Source organism: Myxine glutinosa, chromosome 3 (assembly GCF_964187855.1).
Source record: "Myxine glutinosa chromosome 3, kmMyxGlut1.1, whole genome shotgun sequence".
Classification (NCBI taxonomy): Eukaryota; Metazoa; Chordata; class Myxini; order Myxiniformes; family Myxinidae; genus Myxine; species Myxine glutinosa.
The window spans coordinates 45,269,822-45,292,650 of NC_136263.1; the positions used below are offsets into that span (position 1 = coordinate 45,269,822).

At 48.6% G+C, this 22,829-nt stretch overlaps 1 protein-coding gene across 2 annotated transcripts in view; it reads right to left on the reverse strand.

Moving 5' to 3' along the window:
- Positions 1-22,829, reverse strand: part of LOC137424247 (astacin-like metalloendopeptidase) — a 44,635-nt gene that overhangs the window by 12,634 nt on the left and 9,172 nt on the right. For both annotated transcript variants that reach the window (XM_078773976.1, XM_078773975.1), the window contains exons 4-11: positions 11,515-11,555; positions 9,498-9,597; positions 5,955-6,072; positions 5,607-5,788; positions 5,219-5,355; positions 4,687-4,807; positions 2,003-2,141; positions 420-504 (exon numbers count right to left, since the gene is read on the reverse strand). In XM_078773976.1, coding sequence (XP_078630102.1) covers positions 420-504; positions 2,003-2,141; positions 4,687-4,807; positions 5,219-5,355; positions 5,607-5,788; positions 5,955-6,072; positions 9,498-9,597; positions 11,515-11,555 — 923 coding nt within the window. The remainder of the gene's footprint in view (positions 1-419; positions 505-2,002; positions 2,142-4,686; positions 4,808-5,218; positions 5,356-5,606; positions 5,789-5,954; positions 6,073-9,497; positions 9,598-11,514; positions 11,556-22,829) is intronic.

The following is a 22,829-nucleotide window of genomic DNA, read 5'->3' on the forward strand; positions in this document are numbered from 1 at the left end:
CAGGTGTCACATCTGCTGGAATTAGTTGGTGGATATTAACGATTGTGTTTGGAGTAAGAATGATCAAAGTATCACGGACACCTCGGGCACTCCCACCTGCACCCATCCCTGATATTTACCTCAATGATCACATGGTGTCCTTTGTTAATGTATGCCTATGTGTTGATATCAAATACCATCACGGTTAACTACCTCAATGGAGTTTTTTGTGTTTTTTTAAACTGGTGCAAAAGCCTTTTGAAGCTCCTTCTGTTGAATCTAAAATAGATTATGTTTTAAAGGTGAAATAAGACCATATATATATATATAATGCAGTAGTCCTATTTATGTGAGTGGTGCTAACACAGGAGTAAAGGAATTGAACAGATTATTGGAGCAGTTTCATACACTGTATATAATGTGTATTGAGGTTTATATACCTGCAAACTCTCGGTAGAGGTGCCGTCATAAACAGCCACATAGTCGTAAGGGCAAGAGCCGGATCTGGATTCCACATTCATGGAGCTTAAGGATGGGAAACAAGAAGTGAAACAAGTACAGATACATTCAAAGTACACCGCCCCATGGCAAATAAATAAATAACATCCTCCAGCACGTGGTATTGCTGGGCACCCTTGGCAGCACATATAGATGGCATTGGGAGGGAGAGGTGTGCAATGATTAATTGATCAGTTGCGTAATTAAAATAAATAAATAACAATCATAAATTAAGTAATTTTTTAATCATTTGGCTAATAGCATACCTAAACCACCAGTGTTTCATCCGAATCTGTAGGTTTTTGAAAATTAAACAATGGATTCATCAAAAAAAAAAAATCGATTAATTGATTAATCAATAAATAATTCATAAGTTGATTGATTAATCAATAAATCAAAAATACCATTTATAGCCACATCACTTCGTCACTGTCATGTCCAAATATTAACTTCCAAGCTTAAAAGGTGCCTGAGATATTGCCCACATGAGAAATAAATAAATAAATGATTAATAATGAAAATAAATAAATAATAATCACGAAAAAATTAAATAGTTAATCAATTGGCTAATAGAATACATAAATCACTACCATTTCATCCGAATCTAACTTAAAAAAATTAATTAATTAAGTCATTCATCGAATAATTAAATAATTAATCGATTAATTAATTAATCAATAAATCAAAAATACCCTTTATAGCCACATCACTTGGTCATTGTCATGTCCAAATATCAGCTTCCCAGGTTAAAAGGTGCCTGAGATATTGCCCAGATGAGAAAGAAAATAAATAAGTACTTAATAAATCGATAATAATTCATCAATTAATTGTTTAATCAAAAAATAAAAAGTATGTTTTTGCCAAAGAGCATCCTCACTATTGTGCCCAAATTTCAGCTCCCTAGCTCAAAGGATGGCTGAGATATCGCCCAGACAAACAAGAAAACAGAGTGAAAACTGAGTACTCCCTTTCAGCACACGTCATCGCCAGGCCCCCTTCGGTGCCCGGCGATGACGTCATGCAGCGCCTGGAGATGGAATAGGAAAGGAGCAGTGTACACAAAGAGCACACACACACGAATGACCACGAGCATACAGAGTTGGTTACCAGAGGAGGTGTATTGAACAGTGCGCTATAAGAGAGAGTACAATGGAGTAATGAGTACAATAAACTTAACTGATACACAGAATTACATGAATTAATCACATCTGTGAGTTATTGTTGTACAGAATTACAGGTAATAGCAAAGATCCATTCATAAGTCAGTGGTTGATAGTTCTTCAATCATAAACTGATGTTTACAGACAGAAATGAATCAAATGCTTAACCTTAGTTTAGCTTCATGCGCACATGGTAATTATAGCATTTGTGGGGCCATAACTTCAGCGGTGTGCACGGAATTCTTAATCATCAAATCATTAAACTTATGCAGATCATTATTGTTGTTCATAAGCCATGCTAATGATAGTCTCCATATAGACCTGGACCGACATGATCAAGCCAGTGGTGTTGGAGAGGCACATACTGGAATGTGAGGGAGATGCGAGTCCCAGGCTTGGTGCTGATATGGCTGTAGCAGTCCTGTCCGTTTGGGTATTTACCAGGGTAGCCGGGACTGACCACTTCACCCTCATTACCATGCAAGCTCACATTGCACACCGATTCTGCGGGAGAGTGCAGGGGGTAATGAGAGGGAATGAGGGCAGGTTCTGCACACGCGAGGTGCATGAATGAGGATAATAAAAGGAAAAGGAGGAGAGGTACGGTGAATTACAGGTACATAGACCAGATGGATATGCGAAGGTATGTGGTGGAATCAAAATATCTCATTTTCTTGTTTTAAAACTCCCATAGCCAAAACATAACTTGTATTTCAATGTCTTCAGGAAAAAAAAATGTATGACACTTGCTGGAAACAGGAGATAATCTATATAAGAGAGCTATTGGTGTGTGTGTGTGTGTGTGTGTGTGTGTGTGTGTGTGTGTGTGTGTGTGTGTGTTTGTGTGTGTGTCTGTGTCGCCATTTTTCTCAGATGACTGATCGGATCTTCGTCAAACTTTCAGAGGTTCATCAGTGAGTGCCTGGGAGCGTTATAGGCCAAAAAAAATAAATTAATAATTATGAAAAAAAAAAAGCTCGTTTTTTTGGAGTTAAAAAAGAAAATCGCTCGATAGTGCCTAAGCTTTTAAAAATTAATGACAGTTATTTACAAGTACACATTCGCATAAATAAATACAAAACAAGACAAGTCAAGATACATTCAAAGTACACCGCCCCCATGCCAAATAATTAAATATCCTACAGCGCGGCATTGCCGGGGCGCCCAGCAATACCGCAGTGCAGCTCATAGAAACTGCATTGGGAGGGAGAGGTGTACACTAATTGATCGATTAATTGCATAATTAAAATCAAGAAAAGATTATCACAAAATATTTTCTTAATCAATTAGCTAATAGCATAACTAAACCACCAGTGCTTCATCCGAAGATGTATCTTTTAAAAATATAATTAAATAAGTCATTAATAAAAAAATTAAATAATTAATTGATTAATCAATAAATAATTAATCGATTAAATGATTAATCAATAAATCAAAAATATCCTTGATAGCCACATCACTTGGTCACTGTCATGTCCAAATATCAGCTTCCTAACTCAAAAGGTGCCTGAGTTAATGGTCAGAAGAGAAAGGAAATTTGATTAATTAAATAAGTACTGAATTAATCGCTAATAATTAAATAACTCCTCAATTAATTGATTATTCAAAAAACAAAAAAATACAGGTTTTGACAAAGGACTTGCTCACTATTGTGCCGAAATTTCAGCTTCCTAGCTCAAAGGATGGCTGAGATATCGCCCGGACAAACAAGAAAGATATAAAGAAAACAAACAACCAGAGTGAAAACTGACTACTCCCTTTCAGCATGCGTCACTACCAAGCCCCCTTTGGTGCCTAGCAATGACGTTTTGCAATTCCTGCAGATGGCATAGGAAAGGAGCGGGTACAACAAACAAACAACCAGAGTGAAAACTGAGTACTCCCTTTCAGCGTGCGTCACTGCCGAGCCCCCTTTGGTGCCTAGCAATGACGTTTTGCAATGCCTGCAGATGGCATAGGAAAGGAGCGGTGTACAACAAACAAACAACCAGAGTGAAAACTGAGTACTCCCTTTCAGCGTACGTCACTGCCGAGCCCCCTTCGGTGCCCGGCAATGACGAGATGCAGCGCCTGCAGATGGCATAGGAAAGGAGCGGTGTACAACAAACAAACAACCAGAGTGAAAACTGAGTACTCCCTTTCAGCGTGCGTCACTGCCGAGCCCCCTTTGGTGCCTAGCAATGATGTTTTGCAATGCCTGGAGATGGCATAGGAAAGGAGCGGTGTACAACAATCACCAGACATTTGAATACAAATAAATCAAACAATTCCGGAAGTGTACGAAGTTGGTAGTATGGCTTCTTCTTCTTCCTGATCGGCATCACACTTAACTCAGAAACGTGATGAACACCACATTCACGTACCAGCATATATAGGAACCCCCTTCCTCTCCTGCCTCCACTCCCTTCCCCCCCCCCCCACATCCTCCCTTGCCCCCTCTCTCCCCCTCCCCTTCCCTTCCCCCCTCTGCTCCCCTTCCCCCTCCCTCCCTCCCACTTACCCCCCCCCTTCTCCCCCTCCCTTCCTCCCCTTTAACTCCCCCTTCCCCCCCTCCTCTCCCCTTCCCCCGTCCACTCCCCTTCCCCTCCCCTTTACTCCCCACTCCCTCCCCCTTCCTCCCCTCCTCCCCTCCCCTTCCCCCCCTCCCCCACCCGACAACACTGGGTACTTCTGCTAGTAATCCATAATAATGAAAGAGTGTGTGTCACTCAGTCACTCAGTCAGTCAGTCTCCCCCATAACTCCAAAACCATGAAACCTAGTGGCCCGAAACTTTGCAAGCATACGAAGGGAACTCCGAGAAAGTGAGTGAATGAAAACTGTGTATTTGGTTAAAGTTAAACACCCCCTTTTGAAGATGGGATTATTAAATTAAAACAAAAACCCTTAGTCAGCCCGCATTCACCTCGCTGGGGTCTTCATCCGCCATTTTGTTTTGCCCTAATCAAAGTCGTACAGGCCTCTGGTGTACATAGGTGTTCAGCAAGCAAGGTCAGTGTGGGAGTGGAGTGGAGGGGTGGGGGGGGGTGGGGGGTAGCTGTGCTATCTACCTTTCATTGCAGTGGGAAGCACCATTCGCTTGGCCTGTTGTGTTTCACCAACCCTGCAGTACAGGTTGTTAATCTTTGCAATATCACCATCAGTCACCCCTTCCATGTTTCCCATGGTGTCCTGTTCACGGGAACACGTGTACAAATAATTACCGATTTTTTGAGATGTGATTTGCATTGGAACAGAGCTGGATTGCCCACGACCGACAGTTAAAGTGAGGACACAAGAGGAGGAGAGTGTACAGGTGAGTGCAGTGTACCAAACGTGCAGAATGAGTTAATGGGGAGTTTGAATCGTGTTTGCTCATGACAGTTTTTTTCTCAATGAAGGGTCCAATTGAGGTTTGCAAACCAGGATGAAGTGTGAGTTAGGTCTTCGCAGGACATTACAATGATCTACCATCCAAAAGTGGCAGAGTACTGCAAAGATGGCGTACAAGGGAAATAATGAAGGTGGGACCAGAGGATGATATACATTCAGATTTATTTACATATGATCAGAATGTTTCCATGACTTGTAACAATTCCTCACCACATTAGGCGATGTTGGTACAATGGTAGGATTCCCGTTTTTCGAGAATACCGTAGCTCCGTAATGCATGACAGAATTGTAGTCATAAGGTCCCACCAGATCATTAGAATGTTTCTTCTCAAAGTTGTATCTTTTACCTGTACACACGTAAAAAGTTTTGGATTTACCTATTGCTTCCCATCTGACCACAAGCGTCGTGATGTTAGAATTCCAGATTCAAATCCCGTTTGCTGTGTTGATTTGCACATACAATGTCCATGTCCTTGCAACCCCAACCCAAGATCTGTAGATATCTGCACAACCCCCACTCCATGTTTTGTTTCATTTCTGGCCCCCAAATACAATGCTATCTCTCACTCACATCACAGATCCAACTTTAGTTTCTCACCATCCACGATGTTATCCCATACGACTGCTACGTAGTTGTCTCGATCAAATCGTACGTGCTCGTGGTAGAAACCCACAGCATGGAGAAGTTCATGTTGCACGATGCTCTTGATGACACAGCCTCGCCGGCTTAGAGAGACCACCGTCTCCCCATGGGCTCTGCGTCCAATGCTGCTGAAACACCTGAAACATCATCAGGTAGAACAACAACAAAATTATATTCTCCAAAACAACCTTTACCAAGTTTTGGAGTCGACACTGGCTGACCATGACCATGTTTGTGCATAATCTGTTGTAATGAGTAGAGGCGTGTTCGTGTGATGTTCGTGACGATGTAATGTTCACTAACCCGGACTTGTCTGTGACATGGAGGAAGTTACTCTCATCATTGCGCTCGGAGAAGCGGAGGCAAGTCTTTTCATGTAGTTCGGAAAGAGCCTCATCCCAAACTTCTTTGTCTTTTGCATCTGTGTGAATATCGCCATGGCAAAAATGATAATAATGCATGTTTCTTCCATTTTATATTAATGTCGGATAAACCTCTATAAAAAAGAAAAGAAGAAGAAGCTATTATAGCTGTTTTTAGGTAAATGTTTCCTTTATAAGACTATTTACCTAATCTTAGGTAAATGTGATCCAATAAACCTACTAGGTATTACCTTAACATCAAATTTATCTTGGCATCCACACATTACACAAATAGCTAAGTCTGCCTCGAAGAAACTAGGAGTCCTGTTCAGATGTAGAAGAATCTTCTCTCAACAGTTGCTTCAACCATATAAAGGATTGATTTGTCCTTGTATAGAGTACCGTAAAATGGGGTGAATAGGGACAGCAAGGTGAATAGAGACACAAACTGAAAAAAAGTTCGGTAACTTTTTTCGCTGAAAATTGATAACCATACTGATTTGTTGATATTTGGGTTGAAAGTGTTCTCTTGTTTTTTTAAAAAGCAACTTATAGTCCCTATTAACCCCATATATGGGTTAAAGAGGAATAAATAGGATTTTGATGGCTGTCCCTATTCACCCCGCTTTACGGGTGAATAGGGACAGTCACTAATACAAAAAAATAATAATCAAGAAACAATCCTGAGTTTCCAACTTATTGCTAAATTGATAGCTCAGATGGATGCACATAACATGCACCCATAATATAAACCACGGTGCCAATGAAAAAAAATATGGGATAAAAAGTTTCTCCAAACTGTCCTTATTTCTTGATTATTATTTTTTGTATCAGTGACCGTCCCTATTCACCCGTAAAACGGGGCGAATAGGGACAGCCATAAGAATCCTATTTATTCCTCTTTAACCCATATATGGGGTTAATAGGGACTATAAGTTGCTTTTTAAAAAAACAAGAGAACACTTTGAACCCAAATATCAACAAATCAGTATGGTTATCAATTTTCAGCGAAAAAAGTTTCCGAACTTTTTTTCAGTTTGTGTCCCTATTCACCTTGCTCACCCTATTCACCCCATTTTACGGTACTGCTCTCACATCTGGGGAGGTTCGAGCTCCACAAACTTACTGGACGGAATTGAATCCAAAGTAATCCGACTTATCAACTCTCCCAATCTGACCTCAAAACTCGACTCACTCAAACGATGCCACAAAATTGGCTCTTTCTCTTTTCTACAGATATTACTTTGGTTTCTGATCCCAAGAACTTGCTGCTTGTGTACCTCCGCCATTAGAGAGACCACGGAATACTCCACAAGTCACGACATCGCATTATCATTGTGACGCCATTGGCAACTCAAGGGTGGGCTGTTATGATATTTGTTTCTTCCCCTCCACTGCCAAACTCTGGAACTCTTTACCCTCTCATGTATTTTCCAAACACTTACGACATTCCCCTTTTCCAAAAGCAGATTTTTTTACTTCCTCAAAAACTCAGACTATTCTCTCTTTCTTCACTTTTCTATTGATGCACCTTTTTATTTAAGGCCTGGCATCAATGAGGACTATATAGTCCGTGACTGGAGCCTTCAACATAAAAAAAATTAAAAATCCAGAACTTTTGTATTAACATAGCTACCGACATAATACAATATCTATATCATCGTGTTTAATATAAAACATATATTTGGGTTTAATCCTCATCTGAGTTTAAATTATTTTGTGGAGAGGTCACAGTTCAAAATGGTCATTCACCCCTCCACTATGAATTTCAAGGGAACCTCGGTAAGGATATTCATAATTTCATATGTAGTCTGTGACTGCTGGTTGCATCATTGCTGAACCTGGTACTCAATTTGCAGACCTTGGAAGGATGACAGGCTGAGATGACAGTCACCACCCATGTGGTGTTATCTAATGGCATGACATGAGGGACTCCAACACAAGACCCTGAGATCGTAAGCCACCACATTAACCGTCAAATCACCACTACACTTGGTAATGATAATTCGATACCAAGTGTTGTGATAAAACCATAAACAATACAAACTTCCAGCATGTTTGTTTCACTTTCCAACTGGAAGAGAGATTTTAACTCTTTCGGTGCTGGAACAATGGAAGTACCTAAAGAAGGATGATGCAATGCTGTGGATGGTCTTTTAGTAAAGAAGCTAATAAAGCAAACATTACGCAATGTTCTGCCAATTTTTGCCCCAAAAGATAGAGATGACAGAACTTAATGTGTTATTAAACCTTCGGGATGTTACTATCTCTTGACTGGAAAGTGCTTCATGTTAATTCCGACTACTCTAACAGTCTCTATTGTTCCCACCTACCTATGTGGTCGGTTAGTGATACCGATTCACAAACTGGTTGTTCAGGCCTCATGACCTTTGACTGGAGGTGACATGAAGTTGGAATTTGTTCATAATACCGGCGATAACTCGCCCACTAGTCGTGAAAGACACCGTGGGATATTTAACATTCACCCACTAATGCTATCAGGCAGGACACCCGGCTTATCACCGGTCCAAGGGATTCGACCACACATGTTTACACAGAAAAACATACTGCAACGATGATATTGATTTACAATGTCAGTAAGACCTTTCGGTACCCTTGGAGCCCGGAGGGACAAAAATACTTGCACCACAATGGGACAAACACACACCTGCACGGTAATGGGACAAACACACACCTGCACGGTAATGGGACAAACACACACCTGCCCCACAATGGGACAAACACACACCCGCACCACAATGGGACAAACGCACACCTGCACCGCAATGGGACAAACACACATCTGCACCACAATGGGACAAACACACACCTGCACGGTAATGGGACAAACACACACCTGCCCCACAATGGGACAAACACACACCCGCACCACAATGGGACAAACGCACACCTGCACCGCAATGGGACAAACACACATCTGCACCACAATGGGACAAACACACACCTGCACCGCAATTAGACAAACAAACACCTGCACCGCAATTAGACAAACAAACACCTGCACCGCAATGGGACAAACACACACCTGCACCGCAATGGGACAAACACACCTGCACCGCAATGGGACAAACACACACCTGCACCGCAATGGGAAAAACACACACCTGCACCACAATGGGACAAACACACACCTGCACCGCAATGGGACAAACACACACCTGCACCACAATGGGACAAACACACACCTGCACCACAATGGGACAAACACACACCTGCACCACAATGGGACAAACACACACCTGCACCACAATGGGACAAACACACATCTGCACCACAATGGGACAAACACACACCTGCACCGCAATGGGACAAACACACATCTGCAACACAATGGGGCAAACACACACCTGCACTGCAATGGGACAAACACACACCTGCACCACAATGGGACAAACACACCTATATGCACAAACAAAAATGGACAAACACACCTATATGCACAAACAAAAATAGACAAACAAACCATATATCGAGTCGAGTTCGTAAGGAATGTGGATTTTCCCATCGTCTCCTCGAGGCCAAAGTAACTCCTGATCTTTCACCACACTCCGGGAAGTGTCACCCTGTGAGGAAGATGGGGTCGGAAAGTGAGACAAATTGGAAACATGGAACCTGATCTCGTACCGGACAAAACAACAAGAAGTTCGAGTCATGCGGAGTTAACAATAATAAATGGTTGAAAAAAGGATATAATGGAGATTTAAATACTGCACAGACTTCCATTACAATGAGGGGACTTGCTGACAGATTCATGCAGATACTGTAGTCATTGAACTTTGCACGAATATATTGGTTGAAAATAGTGTAATTTGTATCTGTCCCTTGGTGTATTTGAAAAACACATTTGAAGATGTGCTTGTCAACCTTTTCGCACTTCTCAATGGAGGCCATTTGCAATTTGCAAACAAGATGGCGGCTGTAAGTAGTGTACTGTGTTGTCATGAGCACGCCCACTACAGAGAGGAAGCAGAAATAAAGAGAGTGCGTGCTGAGACCTCAATCAGGAGAGTACCTTTACATGGTGTCGGAAGTAAAAACGAGATGTCCGGATTAAAGCTGCCAGGACACTTATCCCTTCAGGGTAAATGTCTCAAAAAACTGGAAGGTGCTGATTCGGGCCTACAAACTGTACGCATTGGCGGCAGAACCTGCGATGAAAAGTGAGGATATTCAATACGCCACATTCCTACATGTGACAGGTCCAGTTGCCCAGGAGATACATGCGACAATGACGTTTTCCTCAGAAGACCAAGACATGATAGGCCTGCTCGTTGACAAATTTCAGGCCTTGTGCGAGCCAAGCAAGAACGTGACCGTGTCCCGGTACCGGTTTAACTTCCGTGCCCAGAGGAAGGGTCAGAACTTTGATAGTGTGAAAGATGGGCTCTTTCATGTTTGGCCCATTGCTTCTTCTCTGGCATTATATGATTTTGCATCAAATTTTGTTTGAAATGTTTTTATTGTATATACTACATGATAAAGGCTTGTGAAGGAGCTGGGGCAGAATGGAAGGACACAAAACAGAAGGAGGGAAGCACCAACAGCGGAGTAGAAATAAGAGTGAGATCGAGGGGTGGGGAGAAGGACACGGGGGGGGGGGGGGGGTGTGAACAAGCTCTACACAAGCTGAATGAAACACAGGAAGAAGAGGAAGGGGAAAGTGGGAATGAAACAGAAAAAGACCAAACCAACAGACAACAAACAAACGAAATTGGATGAGAAAGGGAAAATCACAATAACCTGGGAAAGGTAGTGCTTGTGAATGAATGGGACCATTTTTGGTGGTAGTCGGAGCTCAGAGAACTATCTGGATTGAGTGCACCATTTTTGGTGGTAGTCGGAGCTCAGAGAACGATCTGTATTGGGTGCACCATTTTTGGTGGTAGTCGGAGCTCAGAGAACTATCTGTATTGAGCGCACCATTTTTGGTGGTAGTCGGAGCTCAGAGAACTATCTGTATTGAGCGCACCATTTTTGGTGGTAGTCGGAGCTCAGAGAACGATCTGTATTGAGTGCACCATTTTTGGTGGTAGTCGGAGCTCAGAGAACGATCTGTATTGAGTGCACCATTTTTGGTGGTAGTCGGAGCTCAGAGAACGATCTGTATTGAGTGCACCATTTTTGGTGGTAGTCGGAGCTCAGAGAACGATCTGTATTGAGTGCACCATTTTTGGTGGTAGTCGGAGCTCAGAGAACGATCTGTATTGAGTGCACCATTTTTGGTGGTAGTCGGAGCTCAGAGAACTATCTGTATTGAGTGCACCATTTTCTGCTGCCATTTCGTTTGACATGACTTGCTTCTTTGTCTCTTGGATTTTAAAGGTAAGTTTTTCAGGTGGCTTTTTCTGGAAATGGAATATGATTCAGATTTGCCTTTATAAACCGAATATGCCAATTGTGGAAATGTAGCATTTCTAATTTTGTATAGCAGAGATACAAGGAATCTTATAGAAGATGGTCCAGGCCATACAAAATCTTACACTGGAAAGAATATCTCCTTCAATAAGCTCATGTTCCAAATCTGGGGTGGGGAGAGAGAGGAGGATTAGAAAAAAGAGGAATGGTAGGAGATATAGGATGAGAAGGGGTGGGGAATAGGGTGAGAGAAAGAGGTAGGAGAAAGAAGAGAAAAATGGTGGGAATCAGGGGAGAAAAAAAAGAGGAAAGAGAAAGAGTCAGGTCAAAAAACAACAACAACCAACAGTCAGTCAGTTAGTGAAGTCATTTGTGGTGTTTATGATTAGAATTCTGATTCATTCGGTTATTAATGTTTATACTTACCTGGGAGTTTTACAAAGTTAATATCTCCTCATAATGACGACTAAGTAACACTGGGGGTACAATTCCCAGATTTTTAGGAAAACTATTTTCTTCCGAATAAAGATGTTTTCATGAGAATCGGGGAATTTCAACAAAACTGCTATTTTAATGGTCGAGAAATGCTCCATCGGGAATATTAACCTCATCCTACTGTCAAAAAAATAAAGATATGATTAATCAATCTTCTTTCGAAAGAAGCACATGATTGTGGGTGGCATCATTCGCTGGGGACACAGCATTGCCGCTGATGCAGTGCCCCCTGCAGGTTAGAGTAGTAATTTGGAATTTGTTCATGGTGTCTGCAATAGCTCGTCTAATCACAGTGGGATCTTTAACGTCCACCAACAAATGCTGGAAGACGGGACATCCATTTTGGGTAAATCCGAGGGACGGCACACAGATTGATGATTCGCCTTGCTGCGAAACAAAGGGATGACAGTTTATAGCTTGGTCGGGATTTGAACCCAGGCAAGGCAACTTCGAGAGGAGTGTGCCGAACTTTAGGCGATGCGACGAGCACATTCATCAACTAGATGGTACACGTAGAATACTTACCCTGCGCAATCAACTTGGTGTGAGCCAACTCTTCTATTTTTGAACGTTTCTTTTTTTTTTATCCAATATGGCTGCCAGACCACGTGAGCGATGACATCATAAATTTATATTCTAAATAATTGTTGCATAGATCATGCTCAATAAATTTCAAACTGATCAGACTGAGTTGTCCCTGTCGAATTATGACATTGTAGCGGCTACCGCTGGGTTTTCACAATCGCCTTGCACCTATCAAGGACGCGGAGCGATCACCATGCCGGGCTCGTCCAGGACGCCCGGGCAGGCCCGCGCTCAACTTGCCAGGCCTCGGTCGGGACGCCCGGACATGCTCGGGCATGCCCGGGCAGGCTCGCCCTCAACTTGCCAGGCCGCAGCCAGGACGCTGGGCCACGCCCCCTCTCGCTTTTCCTGGGCAAACGCTCCGGGATAATATGTATATATATTGCTGCCCGATAAACGGGCTTTTCAGAGTGCCTGAGTGTTTGGTTTGATTAAAGCAACTCGGATGAATTCCAGCTTTTTGTCGCGTCCATTCTTCCGATCGACGTGGGAGCCCCAGCTCCTTCATTGGTGACCTACCGACATGGACACGGCAGTCGCCCTTAAACTGCCTACCTTCTGGGAGGCTCACGCGGCGGTTTGGTTCGCACAGGCGGATTCCCTGTTCGCCCTGCGAGGCATCACGGCCGACGACACCCGCTTCCACCATGTGGTAGCAGCGCTCGGTTCGGCCACCGCGGCCCGCGCCCTGAGCCTCCTCGAGAGCCCGCCAGCCGCTGACAAATACGGCGCGATTAAGAAGCTTCTCCTCGACGCTTTCGCCCTCCCATCGGCGGAACGCGCACGGCGCCTGCTCGACCTGCCCGAGCTCGGCGACACGCGCCCTTCCGAGCGAATGGACTACATGCTTTCACTGCTCGGCGAGCACTCTCCGGCATTCCTGTTCCGGGAGCTGTTCCTCCGTCAGCTGCCTAACCCGGTACGCCTCGCCCTGGCAAGCACGACGATCACAGATCCCCGGGCCCTTGCCGGAGAAGCCGACAAGATCTCCGCCGCAGGACAGCGCATCGCAGCGGCGACATGGGACCCACCGCCGTCCGACGCAACACCCATGGCGCCCGAGCACCCGGCACGGTCGACGACCGAACTGCCGACGCAATTGGCGGCCGCTACACCGAGCCGACCACCTCCAGCACGACGACCGGGGCATCCACCTGACCAAGCATGGTGTTACTATCATGCCAGGTTCGGACAGAAGGCCTGGACATGCCGACCCCCGTGCACCTTCGGCAGGCCGGGAAACGGCCGGGCCGGCGTTCATTACCAGCCATGAGCGCCGGCCACACGGGCAACTTACTGTTCATCACGGATAAAGCGTCCGGACGGCGCTTCCTGTGCGACACCGGCGCCCAACTGAGCGTCATACCCGCCTCTGACCAGGACAGGCAATCCGCGGTTTGCGGCCCCTCCTTGGTTGCGGCCAACGGATCGACCATCCGCACCTTCGGCCCGCGCAACGTCACCCTCTGCTTCGGCGGCCAACGCTTTGCTTGGACGTTTGTAACCGCAAACGTGCCCATGGCTCTGCTAGGCGCCGACTTCCTCTGCGCACACGGACTGCTGGTGGACGTCCAACGGCGTCGTTTAATCAACGCCGAAACCTTCAGCTCCCTGGTATGCACATTGAGCAGCTCCGCGCCGACTGAGCTGGCATGCGCCGTCCCGGCGGCGAACGAGTTTGCTCGCCTGCTCACGGAGTTCCCGGCCCTCACGCGGCCGACGTTTTCGGCCGTCGCAGTACGGCATGGGATCGAGCACCACATACCAACCACGGGCCTGCCGGTCTACGCCAGGGCCCGCCGCCTCGACCCAGCCAAGCTCAGGCCGAATTCGACGCGTTGGAGCACCTCGGCATCGTGCGGCGCTCCGATAGCGCGTGGGCCTCGCCACTGCACATCGTGCCAAAGCCGGGGGGTGGATGGCGCCCGTGTGGCGACTACCGCCGTCTCAATGACGCTACCACCCCCGACAGGTACCCGATCCCGCATATCCAAGACTTCTCCGCCCGTCTGGCGGGACGGGTCATTTTTTCGAAAATTGATCTCATACGGGGATATCACCAGGTACCTGTCAGGGCGGCGGACATCCCTAAAACGGCAGTCATCACGCCGTTCGGCTTATTCGAATTCTTGCGGATGCCGTTTGGTCTCAAGAACGCGGCTCAGGCGTTCCAGCGCTTGATGGACGGCGTGCTGCGTGACCTGCCGTTCCTTTTCGTTTACCTGGACGACATCCTCGTCGCCAGCACGACATCCTCATCGCCAGCACGTCCCGGGCCGAGCACCTCCTCCACCTCCGAACACTGTTCGGGCGCCTCAGCGAGCACGGCCTCATCGTCAACCCGGCCAAATGCCACTTCGGCACGACGGCCGTTGATTTTTTGGGCCACCACATCACCAAGAACGGGGCCGTGCCGCTGCCAACCAAGGTCGAGGCCATCACCACGTTCCCGCGTCCCCGCACCATAAAGGCCCTGCAGGAATTCCTGGGAATGGTGAATTTTTATCACCGCTTCGTGCCCCGCGCTGCTCAACTCATGCGGCCCCTCTACGAAGCCCTCTGGGGCAAGCCGGCCAAGCACGACATCGTCTGGTCCGCAGCAATGGATGCGGCCTTCCAAAGCTCAAAGCGGGCCCTCGCCGACGCAACACTGCTCGCTCACCCGGTGCTCAACGCTCCCATCGCCCTCACCACGGATGCCTCCGACGACGCGGTGGGCGCCGTACATGAGCAATGGGTGAACGGGGTTTGGCAGCCACTCGCTTTTTTCAGCCGGCGGCTCCGGCCGAACGAGCTCAAATACAGCACGTTTGACTGGGAGCTCCTCGGTCTACACCTGGCCGTCCGCCATTTCCGCCACCTCCTGGAGGGCCGACCTTTCACGGCGTTCGTCGACCACAAGCCGTTGGTGTACGCCATGGCCAAGGTCACGGAGCCGTGGTCGGCCCGCCAACAGCGCCACCTCTCCGCTGTGTCGGAGTTTACCACGGACATCCGGCACGTCGCCGGCAAAAACAACGCCGTGGCCGACTGTCTTTCCCGGGCCAGCGCGAACGCGGTCCACCTGGGCGTGGACTTTGCGCTTATGGCGGCGGACCAAACCACCGACACCACGGTGCAAGCCCTCCGGGCGGCGGACACGGGCCTCCGCCTGGCCGACATCCCCTTCGCGGACACTGTCCTGCTCTGCGACGTCTCCCAAGGCCAGCCACGCCCCATCGTGCCCGTCACCTGGCAACGCCGCATCTTCGCCTCCCTCCACGGCCTTTCCCACCCGGGCCGGAAAGCTTCCCAGAAGCTGGTGTCGGCGCGATTCGTCTGGCACGGCCTTCGTCGGGACGTCCGCGATTGGACCAGCACCTGCATGGCCTGCCAACGGGCCAAGGTCCACCGACACACCCAGGCCCCGCTGGCACCTTTCACCGTGCCCGAACGACGTTTCGACCACGTCAACGTGGATCTGGTGGGCCCCCTCCCCCCATCACGGGGGTTCACACACCTGCTCACCATGGTGGACAGGACCACCAGGTGGCCGGAGGCCGTTCCCCTCGTCTCCACCACCACCGCCGACGTGGCGCAGGCTTTCATCGCCACCTGGGTCGCCCGCTTCGGCGCACCGGCGGACATCTCGTCAGACCGCGGACCACAGTTCACCTCCGAGCTGTGGGGCGCGGTCACCCGCAACCTGGGGGTCAAGCTCCACCGTACTACGGCCTACCACCCCCAAGCAAACGGGTTGCGCGAGCGATTCCACCGCTCCATGAAGGTCGCGCTCATGGCCGGCCTTCAAGACGGCGGTTGGGCCGACCGGCTGCCGTGGGTCCTTTTGGGCCTCCGCACGGCCCCCAAGGAGGACCTCCAGGCATCCACCGCCGAGCTTGTCTATGGCCAGGCGCTACGCGTCCCGGGCGAATTCGTGCCCGACGCTACCAGTCCCTGGTCCGCAGCTCACCAGCGCTCGGACCTCCAGGAGGCCGCCCGACGGTTTGCCCCCGTGCCAACATCCCACCACGGTGACCCCCAGTCCTACGTCACCCCAGCACTTCGCACAGCGGAGTATGTTTTTGTGCGTCACGACGCACATCGGGGGCCACTCCGGCCGCCGTACGACGGGCCCTTCCGGGTGCTGCGACGGGACGACAAGTCGTTCGTCATCGACATCGGCGGCAGGTCGGACCGGATTGCGGTGGACCGCCTCAAGCCGGCGCACGTGGACGTCGACCACCCACCACGGGTGGCCCTTCCGCCGCGGCGAGGCCGCCCCCGTCCACGGTGCCCCCCACTCGACCGCCCACCACCACACCGGACCCCCTCCCACGACCCGCCAGGGGTCGCTTCGGCCGGGTCATCAGGACCCCCCTCAAATTGACCCTGCCGGTGCAAGTCGATTCTGGGGGGACGTGTGTAGCGGCTACCGCTGGGTTTTCACAATCGCCTTGCACCTATCAAGGACGCGGAGCGATCACCATGCCGGGCTCGTCCAGGACGCCCGGGCAGGCCCGCGCTCAACTTGCCAGGCCTCGGTCGGGACGCCCGGGCATGCCCGGGCAGGCTCGCCCTCAACTTGCCAGGCCGCAGCCAGGACGCTGGGCCACGCCCCCTCTCGCTTTTCCTGGGCAAACGCTCCGGGATAATATGTATATATATTGCTGCCCGATAAACGGGCTTTTCAGAGTGCCTGAGTGTTTGGTTTGATTAAAGCAACTCGGATGAATTCCAGCTTTTTGTCGCGTCCATTCTTCCGATCGACGTGGGAGTCCCAGCTCCTTCAACATCATAATTATGGCACCAATGACGTCATCGTTAACAACACCTATTCCCCATATGGAGTTATTTACAATGAGCCACGTTTCAATTTTTAAAATGCTGACACGGCACACACTTTACTTTACTGAAATGCAGACACAAATGTTATATTTTCGTCAAAAATCGTCGAAATTTTGTTTGGTCCTGTGTTAATATACCTCAGCGATTGACAAATCTGAAATTAGAATTTTATTTGAGGTCAAAATGACCCCATGATGTCGCTCCGTACTTTGCCTGCTCGTCATGTGCAGTGTGATAATTAATTCCATGCCCTTGTCTAGAAACCTCTTCTTCTTCAAACAATTAAAACTTCTAGTTTCCAGACCGTTCATCCAATCATCTTGAAATTTTTTCAGACTTGTTACACTTCATTACCTCTACTATAATATAAAGTTTTACGTCGATCAATGAAGCAGTGCAAGAGTTATAAATTTTTATAATATTGTTGCGGATATGAGGACTGTATTTTTTTTGATTGTGTGCTTTATTATTATTATTATTGTTATGCTGCGCCCCCTGCCTCCGGAGCTGTGTAAAGGTCAAAGGGCGTCCCATAATTAGTCCACAAGCATACACGTCAGCCAATAATAGAATACCCCTGTTCGATAGTTATATCTTATTCTGTGTTTTAGGGTAAGGCTGTGTCTCCCATTAATAGAAGTACTCCATTGCACCAAGTGAAAGAGATAGATTCCCTTCATTCCCATTCCCAAAACCTCCATTACCCCTTTTCGTCGATTAGAAATTACCTCCCCTCCAATAACCGCCATTGACCACGAGGCAGGGTCGGAGAAGAAAGGCGTGTCTCCACCTCGTCATAGAGGGGAGGAGTGAGCCAGCCCCACTCGACCAACCATGAGCCAGGGGTTTGGCTAGGGAGGGCGGAGGAAGAGCTATCGGGGAGGTTCGCAAAGGTTGAGGGGCGGGGCCTATATAACCCGCAGCGCGACGCTCCCCAAGCAGTCGAGCTTTGAAGAAGAAAGAGATGAGTACTGAGCATTGAGATGAGAAGAGGCTGCGCTTTTAAAGAGAGGCGCTGAGAGGAGGGAATGAGCAGGCGTGACCGCAGCTAAAATCCGCAGCGCGACGCTCCCAAAAGAGAAGCTGAGACAAGCTTTGAGAGATGAGCTTTTACCGGCAGACAAAAGGGAGCCCAAGCCGTTGAGAAGAGAGAGGGTCCAAGAAGCAGAGCTGAGTTGTGTGGTTTTGGTCGTCAGTGGTTGCGTTGTGGTGGTCAGTGGTTGCGTTGAGTTGTCGGTGGTGAGGAGTGATTGGACCAAGAGAACATAGAGAACATCCAAAGAGAGGACATCCCAGAAAGCACAAAGCCTGTTGTAATCCTGGAAAAGCACGCGACGTCCACAGCAGCAGCAGCAGCGGCGGCCACAGCAGCAACAACACTCAACAGCCGCTTGGGGCCTGGACGGCGGTTTTGAGCAGGGCCGCGAAGGAACGGCGGCTGCTAAACGCGCCGATCGTGCTGCACAATACAACTCCAAGCCATCCTCTCCTTCCAGTCAATTCCTGTCATCATTCCCCGTGTGAGTCTGTCTTTTGTTTGTTCTGTCCCTGGGTTAATTAAGACTGTAGGTGAGCTAGCGTTGCACTGTGTATCTAATCTCGTCTGTAAATAAACGTGACTGCTTTCTTTTTGCTTGTGTGTATAATAAATCCAATTACTCTTCTGTCCGTCTTCTCGTCTTATTCCTTTTCCTCTTTGCATTCGGTCGTTTTAGAGTTTTCCAGATTGGGCAGCTGCGGTGCGATACGGCCAAAGTTGGGGGTGAATCGGGTGAGTTGGGGAAGAATCGGGGGAACTGTTAGGTCGCGGTCATACCAACCGCTCGGTCAAAAATAACATCTTAACCGCGACAGTAACAATTGGTGTCGAGGAGTGAGATTCGAGGCCCGAACCAAATTTTAAAAAAAACATCAAGGAAAAAAATTTGGTCAAAATTATAAAGTACCGAAATTTGATTTTGTTTTAAAGAAAAACCCGAATTTTGAAATCGCGCCATGGCTGGTCAAGGCGATCGAATGCCGGTGGGTGAGCTAGAGGAGGGGTTAGGAGTAACCCAGGATCAGAGGGACGAAGTAGAGGAGAACATTGGCAATATGGTTGAGGGGGTATCAGACGCACAAAATGGCGCTCTCGCGCACGAGGTTTCAGGCGCGCAAAAAGGCGCCTCGCACGTGCGCGCGGTAGCCGAGCCCGCTGTATCAGCGGGCTTTAACATGCAGCCGATTGACATGCAGGCCCTCATTGCGCAGCTACAGGCAGCTGTACAGATGAGTATGGGAGACCAAATTGGAGGTTTGAAAAACAGTATGGGGGTAATGAGGGACGAATTGAGGGCTGATAGGGAGCGAATGAGGGACGAAGCGAGGGCTCAGAGTGAGCAATTGGGGGTAATGAGGGACGAAGCGAGGGGTACCGGTGAGGGATTAGAAAAAACATTTGAGGGGTTAGAGTCTAACCGTTAGACCGTTAGTCTAACCGCTAACCGTTAGACGATGGGATAAAAGAGGTGAAAAATGGGTTAGTGGGGTTAGAAAATAGGATGGAGGACAAATTGCGGGAAATAGGGGAACAATCTGCCCGGGAAATCAAACGAATGGGGAACCAGATAGAGGAGGTGCAAATCGGGTTAGAAAGTAAACTGGATGCTCAGAGGGATGAATTGGGACAGATGAGGGTGGCATCTACAAAGGAGATGGAGGAGATGAAAGAGGGGATACGACGAGGTGTAAGTGAGGAGGTTTCGGGGCTACGCGAGGAGGTAAAGCGAGGTGAGAAGCGTATGGAGAAAGAGGTGAGGAATAATACGGCTAGGTTACAGGGGGGCATAGAGGATCTGACGAAGGGAGTAGAGCAGCTGACAGTGGGACAAAGGGAACTAGCGGACCAAGTGGAAAAGAACACTGCAATCATCGGGGGTTTAAAAGCGACACAAAAGGACATTAAAAATGAATTAATAGCGACACAGAAGGATTGTCAAATGGTACATGAGGGATTGACGAAGAGGTTGGAGGAGGTGACAGAAGTAATGGAGACGAAGGACCGAGAGGTGAGGATGCACATAGAAACGGTTAAAGTGGCGTTAGAGGAAGAGATAGAGGGGGCGCACAGGGAGATGAAGGAAGTAAAGGAAAAATTAGAGGAGGTGGAAGAAGGGGTGAGTGAAATTAAGAAGAGACGGAGGGAAACTAAGAGGGAGATAAAGGAGGCAATGGAATTGGTACAAGGTCGGTGCTCAACTCATGATGTGCTGCTCACTAACCAAATAAAGAGTTTGCAGGTGGCAAAAGAGGTGCGGAGACGAGGTGCCAAGGTGAGTGGCGAAATATTCGGCAATGTATATGATGTGAGGAAAGCTTCAGTCGGCTTGGGGATTGGTTTGAATCCGGGTGTTCGTGAGAGGCCGTTGGTGAAGTGTGTGACAGGTCAGGTGTGCGAGAATGTCCGACCATGGGGTGTGTGAGGAAAAAGTGCGCGCCGACCAGTGAGTGTGCTGTCGAGAGTGAGTCGGTCGTAGCGCGTGTGTGAGGGAGCACATGGAAGCACGGTGTGGCGAGTGTTACGGAGGAAGTAACGAAAGAGTGTGCGCAAGAGGATGCGCGAGAAAGGTGTGTAACGGACAGGTGCATGGGGAAAGAGTGCGCTGTCAAGAGTGAAGGAGAATGCACGCCTGTGGTGAGAGTTACAGAGGATGTAACGAAAGAGTGTGCGCAAGAGGATGCGCGAGAAAGGTGTGTAACGGACAGGGGCATGAGGAAAGAGTGCGCTGTCGAGAGTAAGGGTGAGTGCGTTGTCAAGAGTGGTGGTGAGAGTAGTGAGAGTGGCACGGAGCGTGAGTTAGTTGTGACAGGTGAGCGAGGATGTACACCTGGCATGGAAGGATGCACACCTGGAATGGTAGAGCGTGTGTGGGAATGCACACTTGAGTTGGTCGTGAGGCACGTGGTTGGGTGTGCGAGTGAGAGCACACCTGTGATTGTCACAGAGGAGGTGACCGAGGAGGGGGCGCGAAGAGGTGTGTTGGTGAGGTGTGCGAACAACGAATGTGTGTCAAAGTGTTCGGTGGTCAGGTGTGTGACCAAGTCTGTGAGCGGAATGAGTGTACCGAGGTGTGTAAGGAAAGGTACGAGGAGCATGGGAACAGCTGGAGGTATGAGCAAGAAAGGGGTAGCGTATGCGTGTAAGCATGCAGGTGAGGCATCGACGGTAACCGGGTTAGCGGTTAGAGCGACTTATAGCCGAATCGGGCCCTCGGTGCGTGCCGGGCTTCGCGTGCCGCGAGAACCAGCGGGGATCCGAGCCACGGCGGGTTCGAAAGGACCGCCGTACGCGATCCACGCTGGGCCTCGCTTGGAACGGCCGCATCCGTGCTCAACTAGGCGGAGCGGGCAGCTCGATAGGAAGGGTCGTCATGGCGACCACTTTTTGTTGAGACGTGCCGGCAGGTCGAGATCGGGACATTGGATGGCTCCACGCCGAGGTGGTGCGTGGGATCTCGGCCCGGGTAAGCCCCCGTCCCTGCCCCGAATGCGGGACGTATCCAGCCGCTGGCACAAAACAACCCGCATTCATTGCTCGGCTGTACGAAGCCGAGCTTTAGAAGGGAATTGGCGCACCGAGAGGATCTAATAAGTAGACGAGTGATGAGGTTAGTGTTTTGGACCCAAAATTAGAAAAAGGCAAAATTTGATGATTGGTACGGTGATTGGCAGATGATTGGCAAATTTTTGATTTATTGAATTTGGACGAACAAAATTTATAGTGGGAACGCCCCCCATGTGGTGGGATGGCAACTCTGTCATCCCTCACAGGGGGGGCAAAGGAGCACTAGGTTTATGGGGTTGATGGCAGTGAAAACTAGCCCGGGTGGGTTAGGATATTGTGTGTAGGGATCTAGAAGAGATTGACATTAGGTAACGTTAAGGTTTAGTTAGTGACTGATACCTGTAGTGGGGACGCAGGTAGATTAGTATGGATGATAATGACGAGGGAGCGCAATAGTTTAAAGGGACGACTGGGAAGCGCAAGTTTCAGAGGGGAGTAGTTAGATGAGATGATGCCGTGTGTTTGAGGATTGAACAGGTGTGATTGCACAGGTGTGCAACTGAACAGGTGTGTGGAGCAGTGTATGAGGGAGTAGTGGTGATTGCGTGTTGTGTTGACCAAATGGTCCAGGAAGAGGAGGAGGGTGCAGGTGGCACCAGGTGATTGCACAGGTGTGCAACAACAGGTGTATGTGGCTGTGTGGAGAATGGTAGTGTGGAATAAATGGAGTATTGGAATGGATGGTCGTGGAGTGAGCATGGTGGAAACAATGGAGTGGAGTGGATGGTGCGAAGGTGTGAATGGGGGAAGAGTGGACCCCCATCACGAATACCCAGGGCGGGTAGTGTAAGTGTTAGGTAGAGGGTATAGGTAAATTGTGGTTGGATATTGGCATCTGTGGTGCGGGTGGAAGAATGGTGATTGGATGGGTGCATTAGTGTTGTGGAAATGGCTGGGCGTGTAGCCTGTTAGTGTGTGTAGTTGGTTTGG